Source organism: Colletotrichum karsti, assembly GCF_011947395.1.
Source record: "Colletotrichum karsti strain CkLH20 chromosome Unknown Scaffold43, whole genome shotgun sequence".
Taxonomy (NCBI): Eukaryota; Fungi; Ascomycota; class Sordariomycetes; order Glomerellales; family Glomerellaceae; genus Colletotrichum; species Colletotrichum karsti.
The window spans coordinates 446,323-469,599 of record NW_024065943.1 but is presented as its reverse complement, the minus strand read 5'-3'; the positions used below and the strand labels follow the sequence as shown (position 1 = coordinate 469,599).

Below are 23,277 nucleotides of genomic sequence, written 5' to 3'. Positions count from 1 at the left end.
AGCCTCTATAACTAGCTCACTAGCTTCTTCCTCCTCTATAGCTAAACAACCCCATTTAAACACACTCCTTTTTATCTTTCAGATATAATCCAATTTTATAAGAGATTCATCTATCTCAGCCTAAGCCCTCCTAAGAGCCTCAGACTTTCAATATAATACCTCTACTTTCTTATATAAAACCTCCTCTACTACTTCCTCCTCATTATTAAGATAGCTCGCCTCCTCTAATAAATAATCAACTAGAAAAGGGACAGCCACAATCCTAAGGAAAACTCCACTAAGAAGTAACCTACGCTCATAAACGGCGTTCTATATTACGTCATAAGGCTTTCCCGCCTTTATATAGGCACTATAGACGTTAAGGCTATATAATATTTTATAGTATAAACCCCAGGAACAACAATAAGTATAAGGTATAACTTTAATTCTAAACTTAGCAATATATAAGGCATAAGCGTAGCAATATAAAGTAGATATAATAGAAGAATCTATTATAATATAAGTATTATAAAGGAAATATAAACTTAACCTCCCCAACCTAGGAGAAGATACCTACTTATATTAGTCTTAGGGACAAGACTATCTAAGGGGAGACCTAATATTATAACCTATTAAGCATAATAGGACCAGGGTAATGCCCTATAGCACACCTAGTAGCTATAGGATATTTATATATAGGAAGATATAGGAACGGAAGACTCTCCTTAGAATAGAAGAACTATAGGTAAGTTATATAATAATAAGATAAGGTAATTATTCTATATATATAAGAGTAATTAGTAATTAATTACCAATAGGATAGTAATTAGTAATTACTACACTAGAACTCAGTAATCACCTTAAGGTAGAAGAACTATTTAGGACTTATATATAGGATAGACTTAAGCCTACCTTAAGGACAAACTTCTATAGCTCTTTAGCAATTAACTTATAATTCTCACTTAAGACTCTTAGCTATACCTAAGTAATAATTACTCTATAACTCTTATTAAGGACTTAACTAATTACTAAGCCCTTTAAAGACCTATAATTACTTAATTAGACCTATAGAATAATAAATAACTATTACTATTATTATTACCTAACTTACTATTAATATAAACCCCACTATCAGTTAGCTGGCCGTAACACGTCATAGGATTTCCTATACCTGGATAAGAGTTATGCCTAGGTATTAAAACGTTATGCCCGTCTATTAATTGTTTATTATAAACTTAATCTTATTAAAGTTATAGATATTTAAGTCTATAATATTATATTTTATAATTATATTTACTATAAGTTAAAACTATATATTTATTATATTTAGATCTTTATATTAAGCCCTCTTATAGTTATACTTATAAAAAAAGTATATTTAGAGCTATAGTTATTACTTAATAAAGTTTAAAGCTTAGTGCTTTCTAACTAGGGGTATATTATAGTTAATAAGTAGTTAATTTATTATATCTTTTATACTATTAATATAGAGAGGAAATAATTATATAAATAGATATATAAGTAGCTAGAGGGGCTTAGAAAGCGCTTATATAATATAATATAATAGGCTTATATATATTATAATAGAATTTAATAAATTTAAGTATAAATAAGTATTACTTTTAATAGAATAATATATAGAGAGTAATATAGTAGAATATTAAACTATTATTATATTTAGTAAGTTTTAAATCTAGCCTAAAGAAGTAAGGGGAAGAAGAAGTATTCTAAAACGTATAATTATATATATAATATTATAAAGCTTAGGCTACTAAGTAGTCTATACTTTATAATTCTTAGTTTATAGAGCTTCTTTTATAGAATATTTTTATATAAGGATTATATATTTATCTCTATTATTAAATTTTATAAAGAAAAAAATAGAGATTATTTTTATTATTATTTCTTCTTCTTATTCTTATAATAGTTAGAAATCTAGGTTGAGAATATACTTAACTAGCTTCTCTTCTTTAAGTATAGTTAAATTTTATAACTTAGGTATAGTGCTACATTATAATCTCTTTCCCTCTAAATAATAGTATAAGGTTAAAAAGAGCACTAAGTAGATATAGGATATAGCTTAAATACTAAGAGTTAGTGTTTTCTTAATAGCTTAGATTACTAAGTTTATCTAACCTTTATTACTCTATAATAATATATTTAGTTTTAGTATAATATAATATAGAAGTTAGAAGACAGTTTTATATAGTTAGCTAATCTACTTGCTTATTAACTACGTTAAGTATATTTACTATACTTTAAATACTTTTTTATTATCTTATAAATATAGCTATTTACTTAATAATAAAAATATAGTATAACTTTAAAACTATTCTAAAAGATCTTTTAAGACTAAAGTTAGTATTAAATAGTAAAAAAAGCCTTTACTATTTAATTAGACTTTTACTTTTAAATATAACCTAATATATAATTAATATAGAAAAAGTTAAGAAGTATAATTAATACCTCTCTAACCTAAAAGATATTACCTATTTATATAGGTCTAAAGCACTAAATCTTTAGAGAGGAGACTTAATATTATAACCTATTAAATATAACTAATAGGATTAAGGTTTATAGAGAGCTAAATAGTTATAATAATACTTTTATAATAAATAAGTTATATAACTAAAGGAAATATAAGTATTAATAAAATAAAATATAAACTATTTATAATATAGACTATAAGTACTTACTTTATATAACTATTAAGTAATTACTTAATAAGTAATTAAAGTAAAGAGACTATTAAAAATAAAACTTATATATAAAATAGACCTAAGTCTACTTAAGTTTATACTTTTATAGCTCTTTAGTAATTAACTTATAATTATTACTTATAATACTTTTAGCTATACCTTAGTAATAATTATATCGCTATTACCTACTTATCTGCACGTTAAACGCACGCCTCCCGGGCTTATGGGCGCGTAAAGTGGGTAGCGGAGGCGGCCCCTGTCGCCGAACCGCACCCCCGACGTGGGACCACGCCTCCATTTGGCATGATTAGTCATTATTGCGCTCTCCAACTACTAAGCCTGCCCTTATTGGCTTATCTATGGGAGAGCGGACGGGATCCCGAGTTTTCCAATGGGTATGGTCGTATGTGATAGAAACGGAAGCACAAGGGACTTATATCGTCATCCTGGCAGCGTGCAAGACTTGTGCAGCACTTGGCCCTCAATGAGCGGATGTCTCTTCTGCCTTGCCATGGCCATAATATCCTATATTAACTCTGTATTAATCTGAGATGTTTGATACGATCGTGTCGTCATACTAGTTTCTCATAACAACTTCATGTGCAGTCGTCCATTAGTGAAACCCGTCTGACTCCAACCTGGATATCCACACACTGACTTCGTGAAGCCATCTGCCCATCTAGATCATGCTTATTGAATAACATATTTCTATTAAAACGAAATCTTCCCATGAATAAAATCTTTCTATGAAGAATATTTTCCCATTCCTGCCGGTTTTAGTATTCGCGTTGAACAACGACACATAACCCTTTCGAAGCATAACTTGGGATTTCCGCAGCTATAACATGGTAGCCAGAAAGTCCTGCTGAATTTCAGCTTATGAACGAATTTTCGATACTGCAAGTCAAAATGTTGCAGATCGTTGTAAACGACAATCGTTCGTGCATCCGCCTGGGCGAAGCCAAACGATTCCCGACTGAGTTCGGAAAACGTGAATCACTGAGTTTCAATTCCGGCAAGGTCCATCGGTCTTGCCTGATATAGCATCTGCTATAAGCCTATTTTTTATGGTTCCTTGCTTTGTTTTCCGTTATGACAGTTTCTTGGCCGACACATGGCGCTGGACGACAAGTCTTCAAAGCGGCCAGGCCGGCGCCGAACCCCGAACGACCCCATAATTAATTCGGCACGGCTCCAGTTCCTCGGACGAAGTGGGACGGGGACCGGCAATTGTTGCGCGGGGCAAGTTATGCAGCCGCTGTTTCCCAATCTGGGGATAAACGTCATATGGCTATTGACTATTGACATATTGGAAGTACCTACCTTAAATCCCATGGATCGGAAAAGTGAACTACTACCTGATGGTTTCCAGGTCTGAACCTCACGTGGAGATGCCTTGCCTTCGTCTGCGGTCTCTTATACTTAGAGAGCAGGGGTCTTATCGCACACAAGTTGAAAAACACAAGTCAGCAAAAGTTTAGAACACACTCTGGAGATACCAGGGAAGAAGGCCGCGAACAACGCCGCCTCGACTTCTCCTCAATCATCCTAACACTCAACCCATATGAACTGTCTCTAAACTGTGCATCTAGCCAACGGGCTGTTCCCTTAGCCTAAACACATAGCCATCATCGCATGTAATCAACACTCCTGATAACGAAATGCAAGCCTCATTGGGACCGTTGCCGCTGTAGGCGCTTGCAGTTTCACCACCTACTCAAATTTAGTCCATGGGCGACTTGTCTTGCGCTTCCAAGTTGCGCGTGGCCTCAAGAAAGGTACCTATGCAATCCTATTATGATCCGCATTTGATGTTCTGCGGGGTTCTGTGAAAATGACAGAATTCCTGCACTGCCCGCAGCCTGCTTCAACCACACCTCCGATCCGTGACTAGGCCACGAGAACCGCCAATTGAAGGCTTCTAGGTGGATGCATTATTCTTGGTTCTGCAGAAGAACTGCGCAGTTGGGCATGGACGCATGATAGGCCAAGCCCCCCAAAGTGCAACCTTGGCCTCAGCCAATCTACCCGTCGTTGACATGCACCTCCTACGCCACCTGGGCTTATTCGGCTGACCGCGTCGTACAATACTGCTTCCTAACGGACCCTCCGCGTTGTGCGCGGTACTCAAGGAAAAGTCTCCATCCTTCTTCCCAAACCCACCTTCTCATCTTGCTACCACCCTCAAGCTTCAGGGTCGTCATCCACACAGCATCGTGCTGGGAATCATCTCGTTTGCAGTTGTTAGTGGTAGCAGCGAGCTTAATGCCATTTCAGTACCCATGGAATCCATCGCAGCGTTGGGCCTGGCCTGCAACATTTTTCAAGTCATCAGCGTTGGCCACGAGACGATCCGCCTGGTCAAGGATATCTACAATAAAGGCTCCATCGAATCGCCACTAGCCGAGTATTCAGTCTCTCTCAGGGATATCTCTTCCCACATCAGCACATTTGAGCTACCTCAAAAAGCACCGCAGTATCAAAAACAGCTCAAGGAGAATGCAGCAAAATGTTACGCAGTTGCTCGGGACCTCGCTGAAGAGATCAGCTTCCTTCTTGCCGAGAAGGCAAAAGGTGATTTACTCAAGACTTTGAAGACGGTGGCAAAAACGACCTGGAGAAAGAGGCGCCTAGAGAGATTCGAACGACAGTTGAAAGATCTCGAAAAGCAGATGCAGAGTGGTCTGCTTACCCGCCTGGTGTGAGTGCTTGCCAGATTTCTTAATCTCTGTCCAAAGTTCGAGCGGTACCTAACATCATACCTATACAGAGACAATTCAAACGCGATCCAACTCAGACAGGAGGCCCTGGATGGACGCATTCGCCATCTACTGCAACAATACCAAGACGGCAAGACGCAGGCATCTGAACTTATCCTCAAAGATGGAGCCACCACGAGAGCGCACGTCTTGCGAGAGAGCTCAAAGCTGCAACGTCAGGTTGACAGTGCGACTCAGGCGTCAGCCGCACAAGTCATGTCCCTGATGTCGAACTTGGACCTCAAACGGGTGGATTCTGCGCGATTAGACCAGTTTGTTGAGAGCCTCGCCTTTCACGGCATGAACGAACGCCGAAACCAAGCTACCGATTCCCACGAGGGCACCTCCAAATGGATTTTCTTTCAATGCGGCGAAACATTCTCGGAAGAGGACGACTCAGACATCAACGTTGATGACGAGGATCTGTCCCATGACTCACAACGCTGGGATAATTTTGGTGACTGGCTCCGTTCCGGCGAGCAGGTATACTGGATCTGCGGCAAACCTGGCTCCGGGAAAACAACTTTAGCTAAATACATCCTGAATCATCCAAACACCAAGGACCTTTTAGGCATCTGGAGACCTAATCCTATTTTGGTTTCACACTTTTTCTGGCGACCTGGCACCCATATGCAGCACAACATTAAAGGGATGCTCTGTTCTATACTTCATCAACTATTACAGAACAGCCACTCCTCTGCGGAGCTAGCGATATCTCAAACCAACACAACCAAAAGACCAGATGGTGTTTGCGGAGATTGGTCGTTAAGGGAACTCCAAAACATTCTATCCTCAGTCTTGCAACAGTACAAAAGACCGGTATTTTTGTTAGTTGATGGTCTTGACGAGGTTGACCCATCCGACGGCATAAGCCAGTTGCTTTCCTTGTTGGAAGAGTTACGACAGCGCACCAACGTCAAAATGTGTCTCTCCAGTCGACCCGAGCCGTTGCTCAGACGATTAAGCAAACACCCGCATTTGCGACTTCAGGACTTCACTTTACACGACCTGCGTCGGTACACAAGAGACAGGCTTCGTCCTTTCCATGAGTACATCACCAAGGCTAGTGATCTTGACCCCCAACATGAATACATCAATCGCACACCACAACAGTCGTTCGTTGAGCTCCTCGTTGAGAAATCTGAAGGAGTATTCCTCTGGCTCCATCTTGCTCTCAACGGCACCAGACGGGGGATTGAACAGGGCGACTCTATGGAGGATGTGCACGCCAGGATCAACAGCTTACCCCGGACACTTGCCGATTTATACAAAGACATGTGGCAACGACTCAACGAAGATACCTTGATTTACAAACGCAAAGCAGCTGGTTACTTCAGACTGTTGATTCTGTCTGTGAAATACCCATACACTCTGGATTTCGTTCTTGCCTACACTCCGTTCCGAATTGCACTGGCGACAAGCTCTCTTGGACAACGAATTCTCGATGATGGGCCTACTGCTGTCACAGCACTCGAACTTCAGAAGGAATGCGAGGAAACAGAGCGCGATATCCATCTCAGGTGTGCAGGGCTCATTGAATTGGTCTCCAATGAGTCTCCTCTGCATGACCCCCTTGAGCTTGGGCGTCAAGACTGGCTAATCGCCAAGTCCGTAAAGAAACAGCCCACGGCGTATTGGAATAACAAGCAACTCATGAACTATATTCGAGGTGAAACCAAATTGAATTTTATTCACCGGAGCGCCTACGACTTTCTCACAGATACTTCTGATGGCCAAGAGCTTCTTTCCTATGAGAAAGCATCTGACGATGACCCCGCGAACCGGCTTATTTCAGCTTCGCTGGCTGCCTGCAGGATTTGTAATTATATCGAGCTTCGACAGCGTTTTCGTCCTGGACGAGTTACGGCCGTCATAATCGATCGGAGTGAGGTCTTTCTGCAACTGTTCACCAGCATAGCATGTATTGATGCTTCTGCGTTATGGCGAGATCAAAAGCTCTCTGCAAGTACCAGAACAATTCTCAGACTTTGCGGACAAATGGTAGCATCCGGCGATTTAAGAAGCGAGTACTCAACAAATGCATCTGGAACACTCAGCAGGCCAGAGTTTCTCCAGCAAACTGTTCTCTTTTTGGGATTCAATGCTACGTGGCTCATCTACGGCCAGGAAACCCGTCCGGAGGAACTGTCTAGAATGTTTCTTGCTGCATGTCACACGTACATGTACCAGGATGGTGCAACTGAAGAGCTAGTCTCGCTCACTAGAATTATGAGAGAGAACAGGGGTCTCGACGTGAACTGGAAGGGTCGACGTTTGAGCCCTGACAATGGAGAGACAACGTGCTCGCATTGGCATGTTCCCACGACGCCTCTCAGCGTTGTGTTAACCTCCATTCTATGTAAAATGCCCCACAAAGAAGCGTTCTCTTGTCGATTTTGGAAACAAGTTTTAGAGATCTTGGTCGAATTCGTCGTAAAAGGCGCCAATTTGGCAGAAGAGATCTTTCTCATGATGGTGCACAAGCCTTCTCCGCATTCAGACAGCTCAACTTTCGGTGACCACTGGTATTGGGAACCAGTCGAATCCATGTCATGGCGTGGCTCCTGGTCGAGCTGCCATAGGGTGAATGGGTTGACCTTCTCCTTTCGAAGTGGAAGGCTCATCCAAGGGATCTTGAATGCGATCCAACTCACCGAACCACAATTAGCGTCTACCGTCAGCATGAAGAGTCTTCTAGACGTGTTGCACACTTCCAATCCAGCCTCAAGTCAATACTATGATACCCGTGTAATTGCTATACATGGTAAGACCGGGCTTCAGGAGCGATGGGATATTTTTCGGGCCGTCTCGCGCGAGGAATCTCATACTTTGATACAATCCTTAGGTCAGTTACCTTTTATGGTTCACAGGGCAGGGGATCAATGCGAGCAACTGAGTTCTGTGTTTGAAGTTGAGCCATGGAGTTGTATACTGGAAGCACAATCTCTACCCAGTGGCGAATATTGGAGGGCGACTGAAAGCCTAGGCTATCAGGATCTTTGCTTTGAGTGGAAGAAATTCCTTGCTAATATTGGGGTTATGAAGATGACTGTGTTCACAGATGACGACGGAAACGAGTATCCCTTTGATCAGGTTTTCACGACAGAGTCAGAGAGAAGGGCAGCGTTGATCGGATCTTGAGTAAAATCGATTCACAGTTGTTTAGTATTATAAGCGTAATAAAAGTATCCTTCAGCACCTCTATAAGTGTAATTCAATTACTTTGAACCCCTACAACTACTATTAATAAGATTTCCTAAGTAACTTTAATTAGTAGGTTCTATTCAAGCGTGCCATCTTTAGCCAACTTGTCTACTTCGAGAGTACGCCTCATTGTTCAATATATCTCCCCTCAAATGCCACAAGAGGGGCTATTCGCGTCTTCATTCACGAAGCCTGAAGTGCAAGTGCCCCCAGTGTTGGCTTCCCACAGCCAACACCTGTCACGAATACCAACACCCCGGAGGCACCGCGGGTGGTACACGCAATTGGTAGGTACTTCATATCAAGGCGAGAAATCCGGGACGCCCAGGTACGTAATTGAAGCAGATTCTGAATCAGAAGCGTCAGAAGCACCGCACATGTTCCTCACGCCTCGGATGTCTTCTACGATGTTTCCAAATTTCGGCCTACTGAGACTTATTCTTTACTGTGGAAACACGGGAGCTGAATGATAGCCAGATGGACCCCGCGTTTGTCCCTTCTATTGTCCTCGTATACGGACATGAAACCTCGGAGACCTTCCTATTCAAATGCCTCCGCGGTTCTTCGACGACGCCGAGTCCAGTTGTTCCTCAGATGCGGTCATAGCCGAGTTGCTTTCCCAGGCTGTCCTGGTTTCCAGCCCATCTTAGCCCTTGCTCCATTGAGATAGCCACCCAGAAAGTCGAAAAGATATCTCCTGGACGATATAGATTCATCCAAAGCACCACCCAACCCACCCTAAAACCCCCCTCCAAACACCCTCCCACCACCTCTCAATTTCCCTCCTCAACCCCAGCCCTCTCTCGCCAAACAACCACATCCTAAGCCTCCAAACATCCCACCAGTCCCTCTCCGCCTCAACAACCCTCTCCAGCGCCCCATCATCAAACGCAATCCCCCTCCAAAGCAACACCCCCAAGACCTGCGCCCACTTCGCCCTCCTAACAACCTCCTCATCGTCAACAGCCTTACCGACCTCCTCCCAGAACGCGGCCCTGAGCTCCCCGGCCTCGGGGTAATACTCAAACCTCCCCGTCCCGTCGACGTCTTCCCCGAGAACCTCTTCGAGACCGTACATGCCGACTCCGAAGGGTAACCACTCCGCCTCGGCCCAGTCGATAAGCCCAACCAGCTCGCCGCCAGCCGTGCCGTCATCTGTCGGTGGTCGGACCATGATGTTATCAGGCACGAGGTCCCCGTGAGTAATGACCCAAGGCAGCCCTTCAATATCCCTCATCTCTCTCATAACCCTCCTCGCCACGCCCCGGAACTCCCTCTGGAGTCCTTTACACATGATCCCCAGCCTCCAACTCAGACTCCCACCGACCTTTCCCCGGACGACGTCCTCGACATCCCGCCTCCCCCTCCACGAATCCGCAAACATTCGCGCGAGATCCCTCACAACCCTCCTCCTCGCCTCCCCAGAACCCCTCCCGAAAGAACTCAACGACACACCACCAACCCTCTCCACCAAATACCCAACCAGCACCCCCTCCGCCCCGCCACCAACCGTCTCCAGCCCCTCGAGCACCCCCAGTTCCCGAATCCCAGGAACGACGCCCTCCCCGAGTATCCCTCTCGCCTCCTCACACACCCTGACATCGATCCCGTGCCGTCTCGGCCGGAACTGGACCAACCCGCCACCACCCCCGTCACCTCCACAGACCTCGCACCCGGAATCCCGCCGGTCCAAAGGCCCGAGGAGCAGAGTATACGAACAGAACCCCTGGAACGGCGCCGCGACGACGTCCCGCCCCGGCACCCTCTCCCTCGCGAACTCATGCATGCGCGGGACGACGGAGGGGCGCAGGCCGCATCGCGAGAGGAACGCGGATATCTTCTCCGACTCCCCGGGCTTCAGACCCGTCGTGGCGCTGCCGTCGTTGTCGGCGGCGCCGTGGTGGTCGCAGGAAGCAGCCATGATGCTCGTCGCTTCCAACGGGATATCGTCAGTCAGCGGAGCGTTCTCGTTCAACGGTAAGACTTCATCGCGTGGGTATTTGTCCGTCATGCGCAGCCGGCGATGAGGTGAGGTATTTAAGGTTTCTAGATCTTTCAGCCGCAGCCGCGGCCGCACCCGCGTGAGATGGCTGATGGGTGGTGGTTTGATTGAGTTCACATGACACCATCAGCGGTGGTCAGCTCTGCAGCGCCGTTTCTGCAGCCGCAGCTTCTTTCGGGGGGAAGGAGAGGGGAAACACTGAAGGAGAGGAGGGGGGGAACCGGACCGGCGCGGGCGTCTTCACCCGACCACACCACTTCGTCAACACCACCGCGCGGGATCACCCACGTGGGTTGATGACATGTCACTCGCCGACGTCCTAGTCGGGCAATCTCTCATGTTGTGCTGCCTGTAGCATCGGAACAACACAGATCACACCTAAAGTTAGGCCCGCCCAATCGATTTGATTTGAAATGGTAAGTTTGTATTATTACCGTTGTCTGCATTTAGAATTGGGGTGTTTTGTTTAGAAAAATGCTCTAGAAGACAAAAAGAAGCTTTGAATAGAACCCCCAACCGTTGACGGAAGAAAAAAAGGGAAGAAGAGAAAAAAAACAATCCCGTGTTTATGCCCGTTTCCTTTACTCCATGCGAAGGGTATATAAGTGATGCGCAACCCCTTTTTGGATGCGCATGCATGCTGGTTTGCGAAGGAAATCTGAAATTTTCCCCATCGTACACTTGCGGCGGCGTCTGGAAGGTGGGCGGCTGTGGCTGCGGGAACAGGTTCCAACTCGGCTTGCGCCGGCGTCACCATATCCTGTCTTCTTGCCGAACTGGCTGTTGATCAGTCCTGAAGAGCATCGAGATTTCCGATCGCGGAATCGGTGTCGATAATTTTACCCAAACGCCTCCCCATGCCAACGTCCTCGCCGACTGGACCCGGCTCTGCCTGGCACCCGACTCTATGGTTCTTTTCGGCCGTTATTGATATTCGTTACACGCGCATGGTAGCGCAGCTCCTGCTCGTCCAGACGACCGGCTTATTTGCGGGCCTTGCGGTCGAGCTCGACCTTGCTGTACCAGGCGGCGCCGAGCATCGTCATGAGCATACCCGTGCCGTTAAACAGGTGGATCTCGACGTTGTCGAAGGCGACGATACCGAGGAGGACAGTGAGGCACTGCTTGAGGTTACCACAGACGCTGATGGTCAGGGCACCGGCGACCTTGTTCGTCTGGAAGGAGGCGACGTTGAGGGCGAAGGCAAGGGCACCGTTGCCGGCGATGGCGATGATGGTGGGGAGAGCGAGCTCGCCTGCGGAGAACATCTCCTGCAGCTTGCTGAGCTCGCCGGCAGCCATGGCACAGGCCAGCGACTGCATTGCGGCGAAGGGCGACATGCGCAGCAGGACCTCCATGGCAGGCAGGGCCAGGGGGCCGGTCATAATGCGGTTGGTCGCAACGGTCTGGAATTGCGTTCGTCAGCGCCTCACTTCATGCATTCAGGGTAGAGTGTAAATGGGACGAAAGTTTGGCGAGTTTCAGAGAGGGCGGAGACGACGGGCCCAATTGGGGCAACCGCAATCTGCGCGGGACTCTTGACCAACTCAAAAAGCTCGGATGACGGGCGGGTGATTGGCGAACGAAAATAACATACCTTGACCGCAGCCAGCAGGACACCGGCGAAGGTGAGAAGGAAGCCCAGGTCGGTGAATGTGTACTCGCCGACGGTCGTCAGAGCGGCACCCATCATGACGGGAACGAGAGTGAGGTAGGTCATGTTCTCATAGGTACGGCTGAAGACGACGCGGTAGATACCAACGGTGAAGACCGGGACGGTAGTTCTGAGGACCTGGTAGAAAGCTACCGAGACCATGGCACTGTCAAAGCGAATTAGCATGATGCTTGTTTAACTTCTTGGCCCCGCCTCTTCCGGAGGCGGAAGCGGCGGGATCCCGCAAGACGCCGCGCGGCGTGCATGCAAAGGAAATTGGCTGCTTACAGTGAGAGGTTTGAGACGGCGATGTTGGTGGTGAACAGGAGACTGAAAGCCAGGAGGATGAGGTTCTCGCGGCGTCCCAGGTGGGACATGGTGAAGTAGCCTCCTTGGAGCAGACCATAGCAACCCAAGCTCGCGCACGTGGCGTGAATACAGGTGAGAAGCCAAGGAAAGGGGAACTGAGGGAAAAGTCAGTAAATGCCTTTCTGGAAGCAGTTGAACGAGCCATCTCATGCTGTACGGCGGCAGGTCGTTGAAGCTTTGCCAAGATTCAGGATGAGTTGGGGTAGGACGCCACGTACAAATCCGAGGACCAGCTTGTTGTAAAGGGTCAAGATCAAGCTGAAGAAGAAGTAGGCGCTCAACCAGGCGAATTTCACGTTTGGTGAGATGGTGTACTCGACGGGGTTGCTGTTGTTGTTCTTGTCGGCCTCGGACTGCTGTTCTGTGGCAGGGCCAGCGGCGGCCTCGAGATCGTAGCTTTCCTCGACGCGCTTCTCATCGCCGTTGAGGAGGCCGTGGCCTTCCTCGCTTCGTCTAACTTCCTGCTTGAAATCGGCCATTTCTTCGGTGGTTCTCTTCTCTCTTTTTTTTCTTTCTGCTACTCGCAAAAGGTCGGAAAAAGCTGGTCGTTTATCGTTCGTCGGAAGGTCGAAATGCTATTTTGTTTATAGGCCGTGTGTCGCCTGAAGAGGTACCCTGGTGAGAAGGGGGTGGGAAATGGCTGACGAGTGTCCAAGTTTCACGACGCAGATCGGTCCCGAGCGTGGGGGAGTTTGGGGTGAGGTTTGACGTGCAAACGGGCGTGCGTAAGTTGTCGAGCTTAAAAAATCGGACTAACAAGCGACCAATGTAGAAATGACTGTGTGTTGTTTTTCGAGAGGAGATGCGTGGAAGGAAAAACAGGAGAGGAAAAAAGAGGTCCAAACGAGAGGCAGAGCGTCGAAGATCAAAAAGGGTGAGCTCGAGGGGGTGTAGGAGAGAAAAAGAGCCGATCGGATGCCGCAAGCTGCAGCGAACAGAGAGCAGGTGCTACTACTGATAGGGGCGGAGGCGAGGACGGAAAGGGCGTTTGTTCAGTGGAACAGGCACAAATGAACCCAAGACTTCGGATCGCGGCGTTGCAAGGCCAGTATCTAAATCCGATGCACCAATGTTAATGTCGAAACCTGGGAGCAGGAGAAGGGCCTGGGAACTGGGAACAGGGGGGGAATGTCAAAAATAAGGACTGGAAGGGAACGACAGGAGCAGTGAGAAGGCTGGAGAATCAAGAAAAAACGTGTGGAGAGAGAAGGATTGGAGTGGCAGAGCAAAATAGAGGAGTGCTCTTTGCGAGAGTGGGAACAAATGGGAAAAAGAGAGGAGACACTGACGAGGGTCGAGGGTGTAAGGTACTGTGACTCTGTACTCTGGTAATTGTACGGATACCGGTCACGGTTTGCTCGGTGGTGGAGATGGGGGGGAAGGACAAGAAGAGGAACGAGAGGAAGCCGAGATACTCAAACGGGCATCTTTCTCGCTTCCGCTCTTGGCATCAATGACGTTTCGGCTGGCGGCATTTGGCATTTGGCACTCTGGCTCCTTGCTGCTCTTTTCAGTCCTCCTGACTGCTGTGTGTTCACTCGCCCAGCTTAATTCCGATTCTACACTGCTCATCTTCCGTCCTCTTAGACAGTGATTGCCAGAGCAAATTACACGTATGCCCCGACCCGGCCGGTCAATGATAAGCCAGCTAAGGTAGGGGTACGATGGTGAATCAAACCTCAGAAACTTCACATCAAGTGCCTTACTTCCGTGACTTACGTGGAGAGGGAGAATGAGCACACGTAGACTACGTACGCAGCAATAGCCCAGCCACAGACTCAGACCAGACTCAGACTCAGGTCGAGGCCAGAGATGCCCCGAAAGCTCCAGGGGACAGCGTTTGGGGATGATTACGCCGCCAAACTCTAGCCGTTGGCTCCATTCTCGATGCCTCTACATGATCCGGATAGCCGTAGTAGTCGTGAGCTACTCGAGATACTATGTATGTGGGAAAGGCAGAAAGATGCCGATGGCGCGCAGGTGTGTGTGATGTACATTGAGCTACCCGCCCGCTCAGCGCAAGCTACCGGCCGCCGTCTGGGCTCTTGCGGCCTGTTGTATATATCAGTCAGGCCGCCCACCGGTACTGTGTTTACATCAGAAAAGGGCCGTCTGGTGTCCGTGAACGCTTTAATAACTCTGCGTCGCGCTGCTTGTCTGGCGGTCGAGGACCCCGCGCGCAGGCGTTTCTCCTCCGATAAATAAGGGCTGGCGACGGGCGGCGGGCCTCTCTGCCACTGGCTTCATCTATCCTCATCTCTGGTCTGGCAATGACGGACCACTGTCAGCCCCTCTCGCAGCGTCTGGGACAGAGTGCGGCAGTGTGCGGTAAGTAGCGAGCGAGCGGGTGGATTCGTGGAAAAGTGCGGTGGGAGCACTGGACTCTGGAGCAGCGTTGCCGTCGTCGTAGCGGTGGCGGACTGGATGGAGTCTGTCGGTTCCCCTGCTCAGATGACAGAGCTTGTCTTGACTCTTGGGAAGCCCCCTTGGCAGCCGCGTAAGCCTGGGCCCTGATTCATCCTGGTGCGACCGGATGGCAGGGGCACAATTGGTAGCGAAACGGGGCGGGCTAATAAGGGGGGCCAGGGTCAGATTGAGTGCTCTTGGGTGGTATCGCGGGATGGGAAAGTGGGAGGAGGCCGGGGTTTGGTGCACACAATCACCGCTTCAGGCCGGGGTTGATTGATGATGATGAAGAAAAGGAAACGAAGATGCCGGCTGGACTCGAACCATTGGGGATCAATTGTGAGATTGGGCTTTAGATAGGGAGGTACGTATATTTGCAGATTTATTATATAATCAGGAGTACGTACCGACGGTTAGTGTTGGTCTGGAACACGTTTATTCAATTCCGTGGGGCTATCGCCAGATGTCGTCCACGCGCGTTTCCAGAAACCCCAATCTTCATTCCACCGGCTCTGAATCGAATGGCTGGGGCCAGCAATTAATTCTGCCGAAGGTGCTGCTTACATGATGCCAACTTTAACTCACCGAGGGCCGTCGAGGACGTCAACGGTCAAATCATCAAGGCAGAGGCGCGCGGGACGGTGGGGGCAGAGCGAACCACGGCCAAGGAAGGCGTGGGTAAAAGAGTCATTATCACTGGCTGATCTCATTTAAATGCGGCTCTGGGCATGGACCGGCATCTGAGGAATAATACAGCCAGGACGGCCGATTGATGACGGGATCCAGATCCAATGCGTGCAAGGTGGGAAGTCCGACGGGAATGCCTTGCCTCTTGCCTTTGATACTCGTGGGATCTGGTTGCTTACAGCGACTGAAGGTTTGACACTTGGTTCAGTGCGGTAGCTCAGCTAAAGTAGGGCGGTTATGGGGGATCAAAAACAATGCACACCACCACTGCTGGTATGTAGTATGTACCCACGGGCAGCCGACAAAGCCGAAATGTCGCGATGCCCAGACCTTTTCTGCCGTGGTCACTGGCCACGATATTTTGGGTTTGGCTCCCTCCCTTGGCTTTGGGTCGGGTCGGGTCTTGGGAGGAGCGGAACTCTGGTGGAAGCAGGCAAGCAGGTGCTGAGATGTTGTCAGAAAATAGGGGAAGCCAAGGCCAGGCAAGCGGAAAGACTTGGATGCGACAGGTCACTGGCCCGGAGATGCAGGGCGGAAATGACGACAGGCGATGGGGCTGCAGAATGTCACTGGTCCGACTGCCAGCTGCTGCCTCCACTGGACGGGACACTGGACGTCGCCGGTGGAGGCACCGCCGGCGGAATCTCGTCAGGTATCCGTACGAATACTTCTACCGCTTTATCTGGAGGAGCTCTTCCTCCAAGTAGATTCGCACAACGAACCGCTGTGGAGATACTTGTGCCGCTCACAATTACAGACCTTCTTACGGATAAGGTACACATGCATGGCACCTTCAGATTCAGAAACATGATACGAAATCTCGGCAGTGACCGAGGATTCACCAGGGAGCCCGAGACGAGACGTCGAGGCAATAACTTTTGGATCTCCATGTATCACCGCGTCGGTCTCAGACAGACAAGAAAGACATCAGCCACCAAAGCGTCCCTTGGGTTACCTTAATCCAACGGCTGAACCAGGCGTCGGCCCACGTCCACGAACGCCAACAAAGGTTGCTGGGTCTGCCATGGCTGATGGCTGACGGGCTCCAGCAGTCACACACACAGCCAACAACAGACTGGAAGGCTGCTGCACATCGCGATACCAAGCTTCCAAGCCGGCACAGAACGGCAACTCTGATATCTTGGGCTCACCACTTTATTTGTCCACAGCCCACCGTCCACACCTGAGCGGCACCGAACCGGCCAGAATCCAATCAATCGCGTAGGAGGATCGCCAGCCCGTGTCCGCCAATGTTGCCTGTCAGCGGAACTCCCTTGAAGCGCGATGATAATGATCATTTCTCCTTGTCCCCCAATCCCAATCCCAATCCACGATCCCGAGCTGGACCCAGTAGGCTATTTTTCGAACGCGGCATGTTGCTGAGACGCTTGTTTGCGTGTCGTCGTGTCAATCTCAGGGTCTCGTCAGGGTCTCACTCGCAACGTTGTGCTACATTGGTATTGATTGTCGTGCATACGTCAGCAGTCCGCTCATCGTGCCCTCCTGCGATTCTAGCAGTACGAAGCACGCTATCAAGCCGTGGAGTTGAAGCCAAAGCGAAGGTCTGTCTGTCTGTCTGTCCGCCAGTCCCGACGTCCCGCAACGCCACGCTCCATCGCCGCTGCCCCTAATTGCTCGCGGCGTTCCTGCACCTGGCTGCACCTGGCTGCACCTTACCTGCAAGCTTGCGCCTGCTTCCCGCATCCTCCGGCCCCCTTAGTGCTGTCTTCCCTTCCCTTAACGCGGGCAGTAGCAACCTCCATCCATGCTCGCCCTTCCTTCCTGCACCTGACAGACCACAAGTCACCTCCAAGACATTACTGAGAGGGTGTGTCTGTCCTGGAAATATCGCCGGTGCTCCCTTTTTCCCGGTGTACCGTCCATACCTATTATCACCTATTCTTTTTTTCAATTTTCCCAATCCCGCTCCGCTCTATCCAATCTTCGGGGTGATTGACCTGGTGCGTCTGGCCCACACCGAGTCGAGTCTAGCTCCAATTTCCGCCCATCCTTCTCGCGCCCTTCTTCCCCAGACTTTGCAGCAATATCGACTCTCGTTGAATCATCGTGTGCGGCTCAATTACAGGCCCGCCAGTCAGCTGTGTCTCTCCACAGCACACCTGACCGCCTGCCTGTACCTATCCTTCCCCTTGCCTGAGATTGAGAGACCTTCGGGAGGTACCTCACAACGGAAGCAGCCCAAGACAGGCTAGACGACATCGAGACACGGCAAGACAAGACCACGACGAGTCTCGAGACCCAGACCTGACTGCGTGCGAGCCCAAGAAGAAGAGGAGCATTTTCAGCCATCTCAGGGTCTTCCTCTCACAGACAAGCTATTGGGAATATACCGTCTCCACGGTATCTGGCGTCTGACATTTGGCATTGGTATTTTGGACAAGTCACCCAGCAGGAGGAGTGGCATCCGCACCGTCAACTTCCCCGTCGGCTCAATTCTTTGCCACAGCTATTTCTTCCTCTCTTTTTTATCCTCGCCATTCCCTTCCGCCCCCTGACCGACGGATTCTCGTCAGCGTGCATCCACTTCCTTTCCTGCTCTTTCACCGTCCGCTCTTTTGGTTCGCTACGATTTTTATAATACCCGACCGCACTTTCGTCATCGTCGCCCACCTCACCTTCTCGTCGCCGTCGTCGCAGCTGTCCTAGCTTCGACCCTCAACACGACCTCGCGCCAACGCCTCGCGACCACCCCGAAAAACCGCCCAACCTGGATCTCAAGCCGATCCGGCAGCTAAATGAAACCCGCTTCGGCCCTATGTTGATGCAACTGAAAGGCCGCAGACTCGTTCTGCTGGCAGCCTTCATCGTCGTCCTCTGCCTCCTCATCTTTTCGCAATCAACCGTCCCGGAGAGCTTGAACTGGGTAAGTTTCATTGTCGTTACTTCAAAGTTCTTAGCCTTCTTTGATCGACGTCGCAAGTCATGATCTGCCGGGGCCGCATTCTTTCAAGAGAGGAATGCGCCCACGTGCCGACTTGGGCTGAAACGTCGACCGAACTCCTTCCTACAGATCTCTGAGACACCCGTCATGACTTGACACTGACGTTTGCTTCTGTAGCCCGACCTTTCGGCTTCCCTTCCCAGTGTAACCGGCAGCAAGTCATCCGCTCCGTCCAGCAAGAAGGGCAAGGACGGCTCGCCGGGCGTCGGTCGCTTCCACTTCCTCATCGCTGCCAGCGCCCCGAACCTCCAGTTTTGCCGCGCCCTCGTCTCCTCCACCGTCAACCGGTTCGGTGCTCCGACCATCGCAGGATGGAACGCTACCGGCGAGAACGACGCGGCCCAGTCGCACTTGGCCAAGATTCGCGTCGTCACCAAGTACCTCGAAGATCTGCCGCAATCCGCCAATGATGACCTCTTCATGATGATTGACGGTTACGATGTTCTCCTTCAGTTTGGGCCCGACGTCATGATTGAGCGCTACTTCAAGGCGGCCGAGAAGGAGGACGAGCGCATCATCCAGCAACTAGGACCTCAGAAGGCCGCGAGCCTGGCCGGACCCCTTGGACGACACATCTTCTTCGGCGCCGACAAGGTCTGCTGGCCCGTGGACTGGCGCAGGCCGGCATGCTGGGCGGTCCCGCCCGTTCCCAAGATGGATGGCCGCGAGTTTGGCCCCTTGACGAACTCCGGCGACATGGTTTACAACCACCCGAGGTGGCTGAACAGCGGTACCATCATGGGCCCGATTAAGGAGGTTCGCGAGATGTTCCGCGCTACGCTCGACCTCATCAACGAGGTGTACGACCCGGAATACGAGTTTAGGGAAAGCGACCAGTTCTACATGAGCGACGTGTGGGGACTGCAGGAGCTTGAGCGCATCGAGATGCAAAAGGAGGAGAACCCGGAAGCCGTCGTCATGCGGCCCCCAGAAGACGGCTTCGTGCCCCAGTTGGAGCCTCAGTACAGCTACAACTTCCACATTGCCATGGACTACTGGAGTCTGATGTTCCAGACGTGGGCGGGCTACACCGAGTGGGTGGATTGGCGCAAGTTTACCGGACCCCTCTACTCGGTCGAGATCAACCAGAACACGCGCAACAACTCCAACTTCGTGCCGTGGCATCTCCACATGCAGGCGGACGGCATGAAGTCGCTCAAGCGTATCTTCAACACGACCTCGGACGAGACCATGGGCGCCACCGTCAACGAGCTCATCCGCAAGTCCGAGTTCGGAGCGAACATTGTCACGAAGCAGACTTTCCCTCTGCTCCACGTCACAGGTGAGAAGGGAGCCCTCGATGCCTTCTGGCCTCGCCTGTGGTTCTTCCCTTACTCGCGATCGCTGATTCGCTCCGCCATCAACTGGTTCCACGCTGGCGAGGCATACACGCCCGAACCCATCAACAACCGGCTCTGGTACCCCGCACACCCGTACCCCAAGGAGATCAGGGAGACGGATGGCGGCGCGTACTCGGACGCCAGCAACGACAACAACACTGTCTACTGGCTGGGCTTCGAGACGCTTTGCGCGGAGCACACTCCCATCTTGTTTGGGGAGGAGTAGGTCTCTGGAACGGGGCTTACTACTTTTTTCCTTGATTTAAGCATATTTTGAGCACCTTGGGTTAAAAAGGTCTGGAAAAATTCACAGCGGATTAAACACGAATCGGGAGCATTCGACTAGCAGCAAAAGGGATTGCTGTATGGGGACGTCAGAAGTCCATAGAAAATGTCACGGCCGGCATTGCATGTTTGTCACAACATGTAGAAGATGTAATACCCACACCATGTGTTTGTACGCCTTTTTCTTCTCTCTGTATAGCGTAGCGTTGCCTGTGGTTAGCAGCAGCATGGCGACCGGGACGCAATAGACATGCCGCCAAAGAGCGGCGATTAGACAACGGTTCTGATGTTGCTTTTGTGACTGCGAGGGGCACAACTCATCGAATGCAGGGAGCTAGCTGTGATGCTGTCTTAGTGCGTGCAGAGTAGCGGTGGGGGCGGGAGTCGTGCTGTTGACTCTGAATTATCTCGATGCTCCGGAGTGTCGACCATGCAGATTCGTAAGGCTGAAGAGAATGTCATTGGAAAGTGGACGAGACATGTGGACTGTTTCTAATTCCCTGCGGTATCTTGATATTGAGCTGAGTGAAGGTAAGCAAGCCATTGCGCTGTTGAGCGTTTTGCTCAGGTAAACCTTTTTTTCCTAATCTGGTTGCCTTTGGGTGGTGAGTCTTGGCGTGATTGGTTGGGCTCTCAAGCCACCACCTCTGCGACAGTCGACAGGCTTCTGGCTTGAATTCATGCAGCAGCCTGTTGTTGTTATTATTGACATTGTTATTTCATAAGCATCGAAAGGGCATTCTGTACTTGTAGGTAGCAAGGGATTCGATGCCAAGAGTCCCAGAGCGAGAAGATGCCGAGGAGAGCCTGGCGATGATGGAGGTTTTCTTTTTCCAGGGTTCGATAAGTTTAGAAGGGAGGATCTTCCCCTACACACCATCAACTTAACCACCACCACCCACCACCCCGAGTCGGGGCAGTGTTTCTGGATGGATGAGACGAGACTTGGATGCCCAAGTGGCTTGTTGGTTGGTTTCCATCGGTGTCTTGGGAGGGAGGGAGGGTGATGGAGAGATTCAGAGTGGGTCGGCAATCGCGCAGAGTCAGACGGGAAGTCAGCTCTTCCGTCATCGAGGAGGTGGTGGTCTGCAGATGCAGATGGGCGTACTAATTGGTGAGTGAGTGTGCTGGTGGTGAGTGTTTGGCACAGTCAGACGGGATACGGGTGTGGCGGAGGCTTAGGCGGGGGAGTTGGGTTCATGTGCGATTTCTGAGCTGCGGTGGAAACGCCGTGCCGTGCATGGTGTTCTTTTTTAGGAGTTGGTTTTGAGATGTGGAATGTGTTTGCCTGATATCGGTCTCGTGTCGTCTGATGAGGACAACGTTCGGTGAGGTTCGGGTGATGTTGAGCAGAGTTTCGGCCGTTCGTCCTGTGTTGGGATGAACGGGACTTGACTGTTTGACGGGAGGTCAATGCTATCCTCGTGTTGCAATTGAGGCTCTTTCCCAGCATATTCGATGACATGTCCACCAGACTGATGTCGACGACGATTTAGTCAGATCGTAGGGCTGTCATCGGAAGCGCCGTCGAATATGACATCGCACCGTCAAGGTCGCACCTGCGCGAATGAGAGGTGATGGACCCACATTCACCCGCCTCCAGGTAAACCTCCGTCCATTCCAGTTGCTGCCTCTCCAATTTCTTCAATTCACCAAAGCTAAATGAGTGACACGGCAAACCACACCGGACCTAGGAGTCATAAGCCGACCCAATGAATCGGCCTCAAATACACCTCGACGTCAATCAATACTAAAACGGGTGACTGGTGGTATTTCGTCTTACACAGAAGTAACACCGACGCCGTACAGAGCCTGAGCCTCCCTCTACCTCCACCGCCATCATCACCTCGCCTTGCAATGCGATCCTCAGAACGACCCCCAATGTCGCCAATTAACCCTTTTCAGGGGACGGACCGTCACCTGCCTCAAGTATCAAAGGCCCTCATTCGCTCCTCGATTCTCTCCGACGGCTCAGCGAATATGCAGGCACGAGGCGCGCTCTAGGTTTCTCGGCCACTGAGAGGTCTGCAATCTCCCCGTTGCTGACTGCCTCCGAAATGATGTTGGGGTGGAGAGAGCTGCGAATGCAACCTCTCGATGGCTCTCCTCTCGGCTCTCAGCCATCGACGGTATCCTGCGGAAGAAGGGGCTGAGCACGACCGGTCAACCTTCAGTTGTTCGATTATCTGTCTCTTTGAATCGCTTTCTTGAATCATCATTGGTGAATCGGTCCCTCGGTACAGCCCCTGCCCGCACGTTGTGCGACGGGACCCCACAACCTCGACGCCATCTCACCGGAATCACTGACGATGCTCGCAAGGCAGCCAATAGACACGGCAGAGTCGCACTCATCTGCTGTGATTGCTTGTCCGGCTTACTTGCCCAGAGCAAGGGTTTCACATCGCTAGCAGCAAACATTCCCTATTTTTTCCTCCTCGGCGCCAGCTTCTCAGCCTCGTTCTTGGCTTGGCTGACCACCACGAATACCACCACGCGCCCCCACACCCAACGCGCTCTTGCTCGCTGCCTCCCTCAGTAGAACATTGCCATTCTCCAATGACACTGGCGAAGCGTCTGCCTTCCCATAGGGCAGCCTCGCGAACCATGATGCTTTCCGCGAAGGTGACTCTATGCCGCCCCCATGCTTGCCTATCTGGGTACCTGGCAGGGCCGCCTCATTGAACACCCCTGCATTATAAAGAAGGGACCAGCCGCAGGCCAGGGGAAAGTGAAGATCGTCAACATCCATAAACAAGCAGGCCCATTCCTAACTCCATTGGTCTTCTCCAAACCTTGAATCAACATCTTCGACTTGACATCTCGTCTTCGCACCGCCGTCGAGTCGACTCTCTACCTAAGTCTCCCTAGATCCTAGATCCTACACGCCGTACAGAACCTTGCCGATCCACCTCGGGTCAAGTCATCTTCAGC

General features: G+C 50.1%; 3 protein-coding genes across 3 annotated transcripts; 2 read left to right on the top strand and 1 right to left on the bottom strand.

Moving 5' to 3' along the window:
- Positions 1-4,960: 4,960 nt before the first annotated feature.
- On the top strand, positions 4,961-10,622 carry CkaCkLH20_10919 (uncharacterized protein; the record flags this gene model as incomplete). The annotated part of the gene is made up of 4 exons (XM_038893633.1): positions 4,961-5,379; positions 5,449-5,920; positions 9,468-9,733; positions 9,785-10,622. The coding sequence occupies 4 exons, from the start codon at positions 4,961-4,963 to the stop codon at positions 10,620-10,622; spliced, it is 1,995 nt and encodes a 664-aa protein (XP_038741182.1).
- Positions 10,623-11,626: 1,004 nt separating this feature from the next.
- On the bottom strand, positions 11,627-13,145 carry CkaCkLH20_10918 (triose-phosphate transporter; the record flags this gene model as incomplete). Its single annotated transcript, XM_038893632.1, has 4 exons — positions 11,627-12,049; positions 12,241-12,463; positions 12,586-12,761; positions 12,885-13,145. 4 exons carry the CDS (start codon positions 13,143-13,145, stop codon positions 11,627-11,629), a joined length of 1,083 nt encoding a protein of 360 aa, XP_038741181.1.
- Positions 13,146-18,487: 5,342 nt separating this feature from the next.
- On the top strand, positions 18,488-20,287 carry CkaCkLH20_10917 (uncharacterized protein; the record flags this gene model as incomplete). Its single annotated transcript, XM_038893631.1, has 2 exons — positions 18,488-18,643; positions 18,839-20,287. The coding sequence occupies 2 exons, from the start codon at positions 18,488-18,490 to the stop codon at positions 20,285-20,287; spliced, it is 1,605 nt and encodes a 534-aa protein (XP_038741180.1).
- Positions 20,288-23,277: the final 2,990 nt, after the last annotated feature.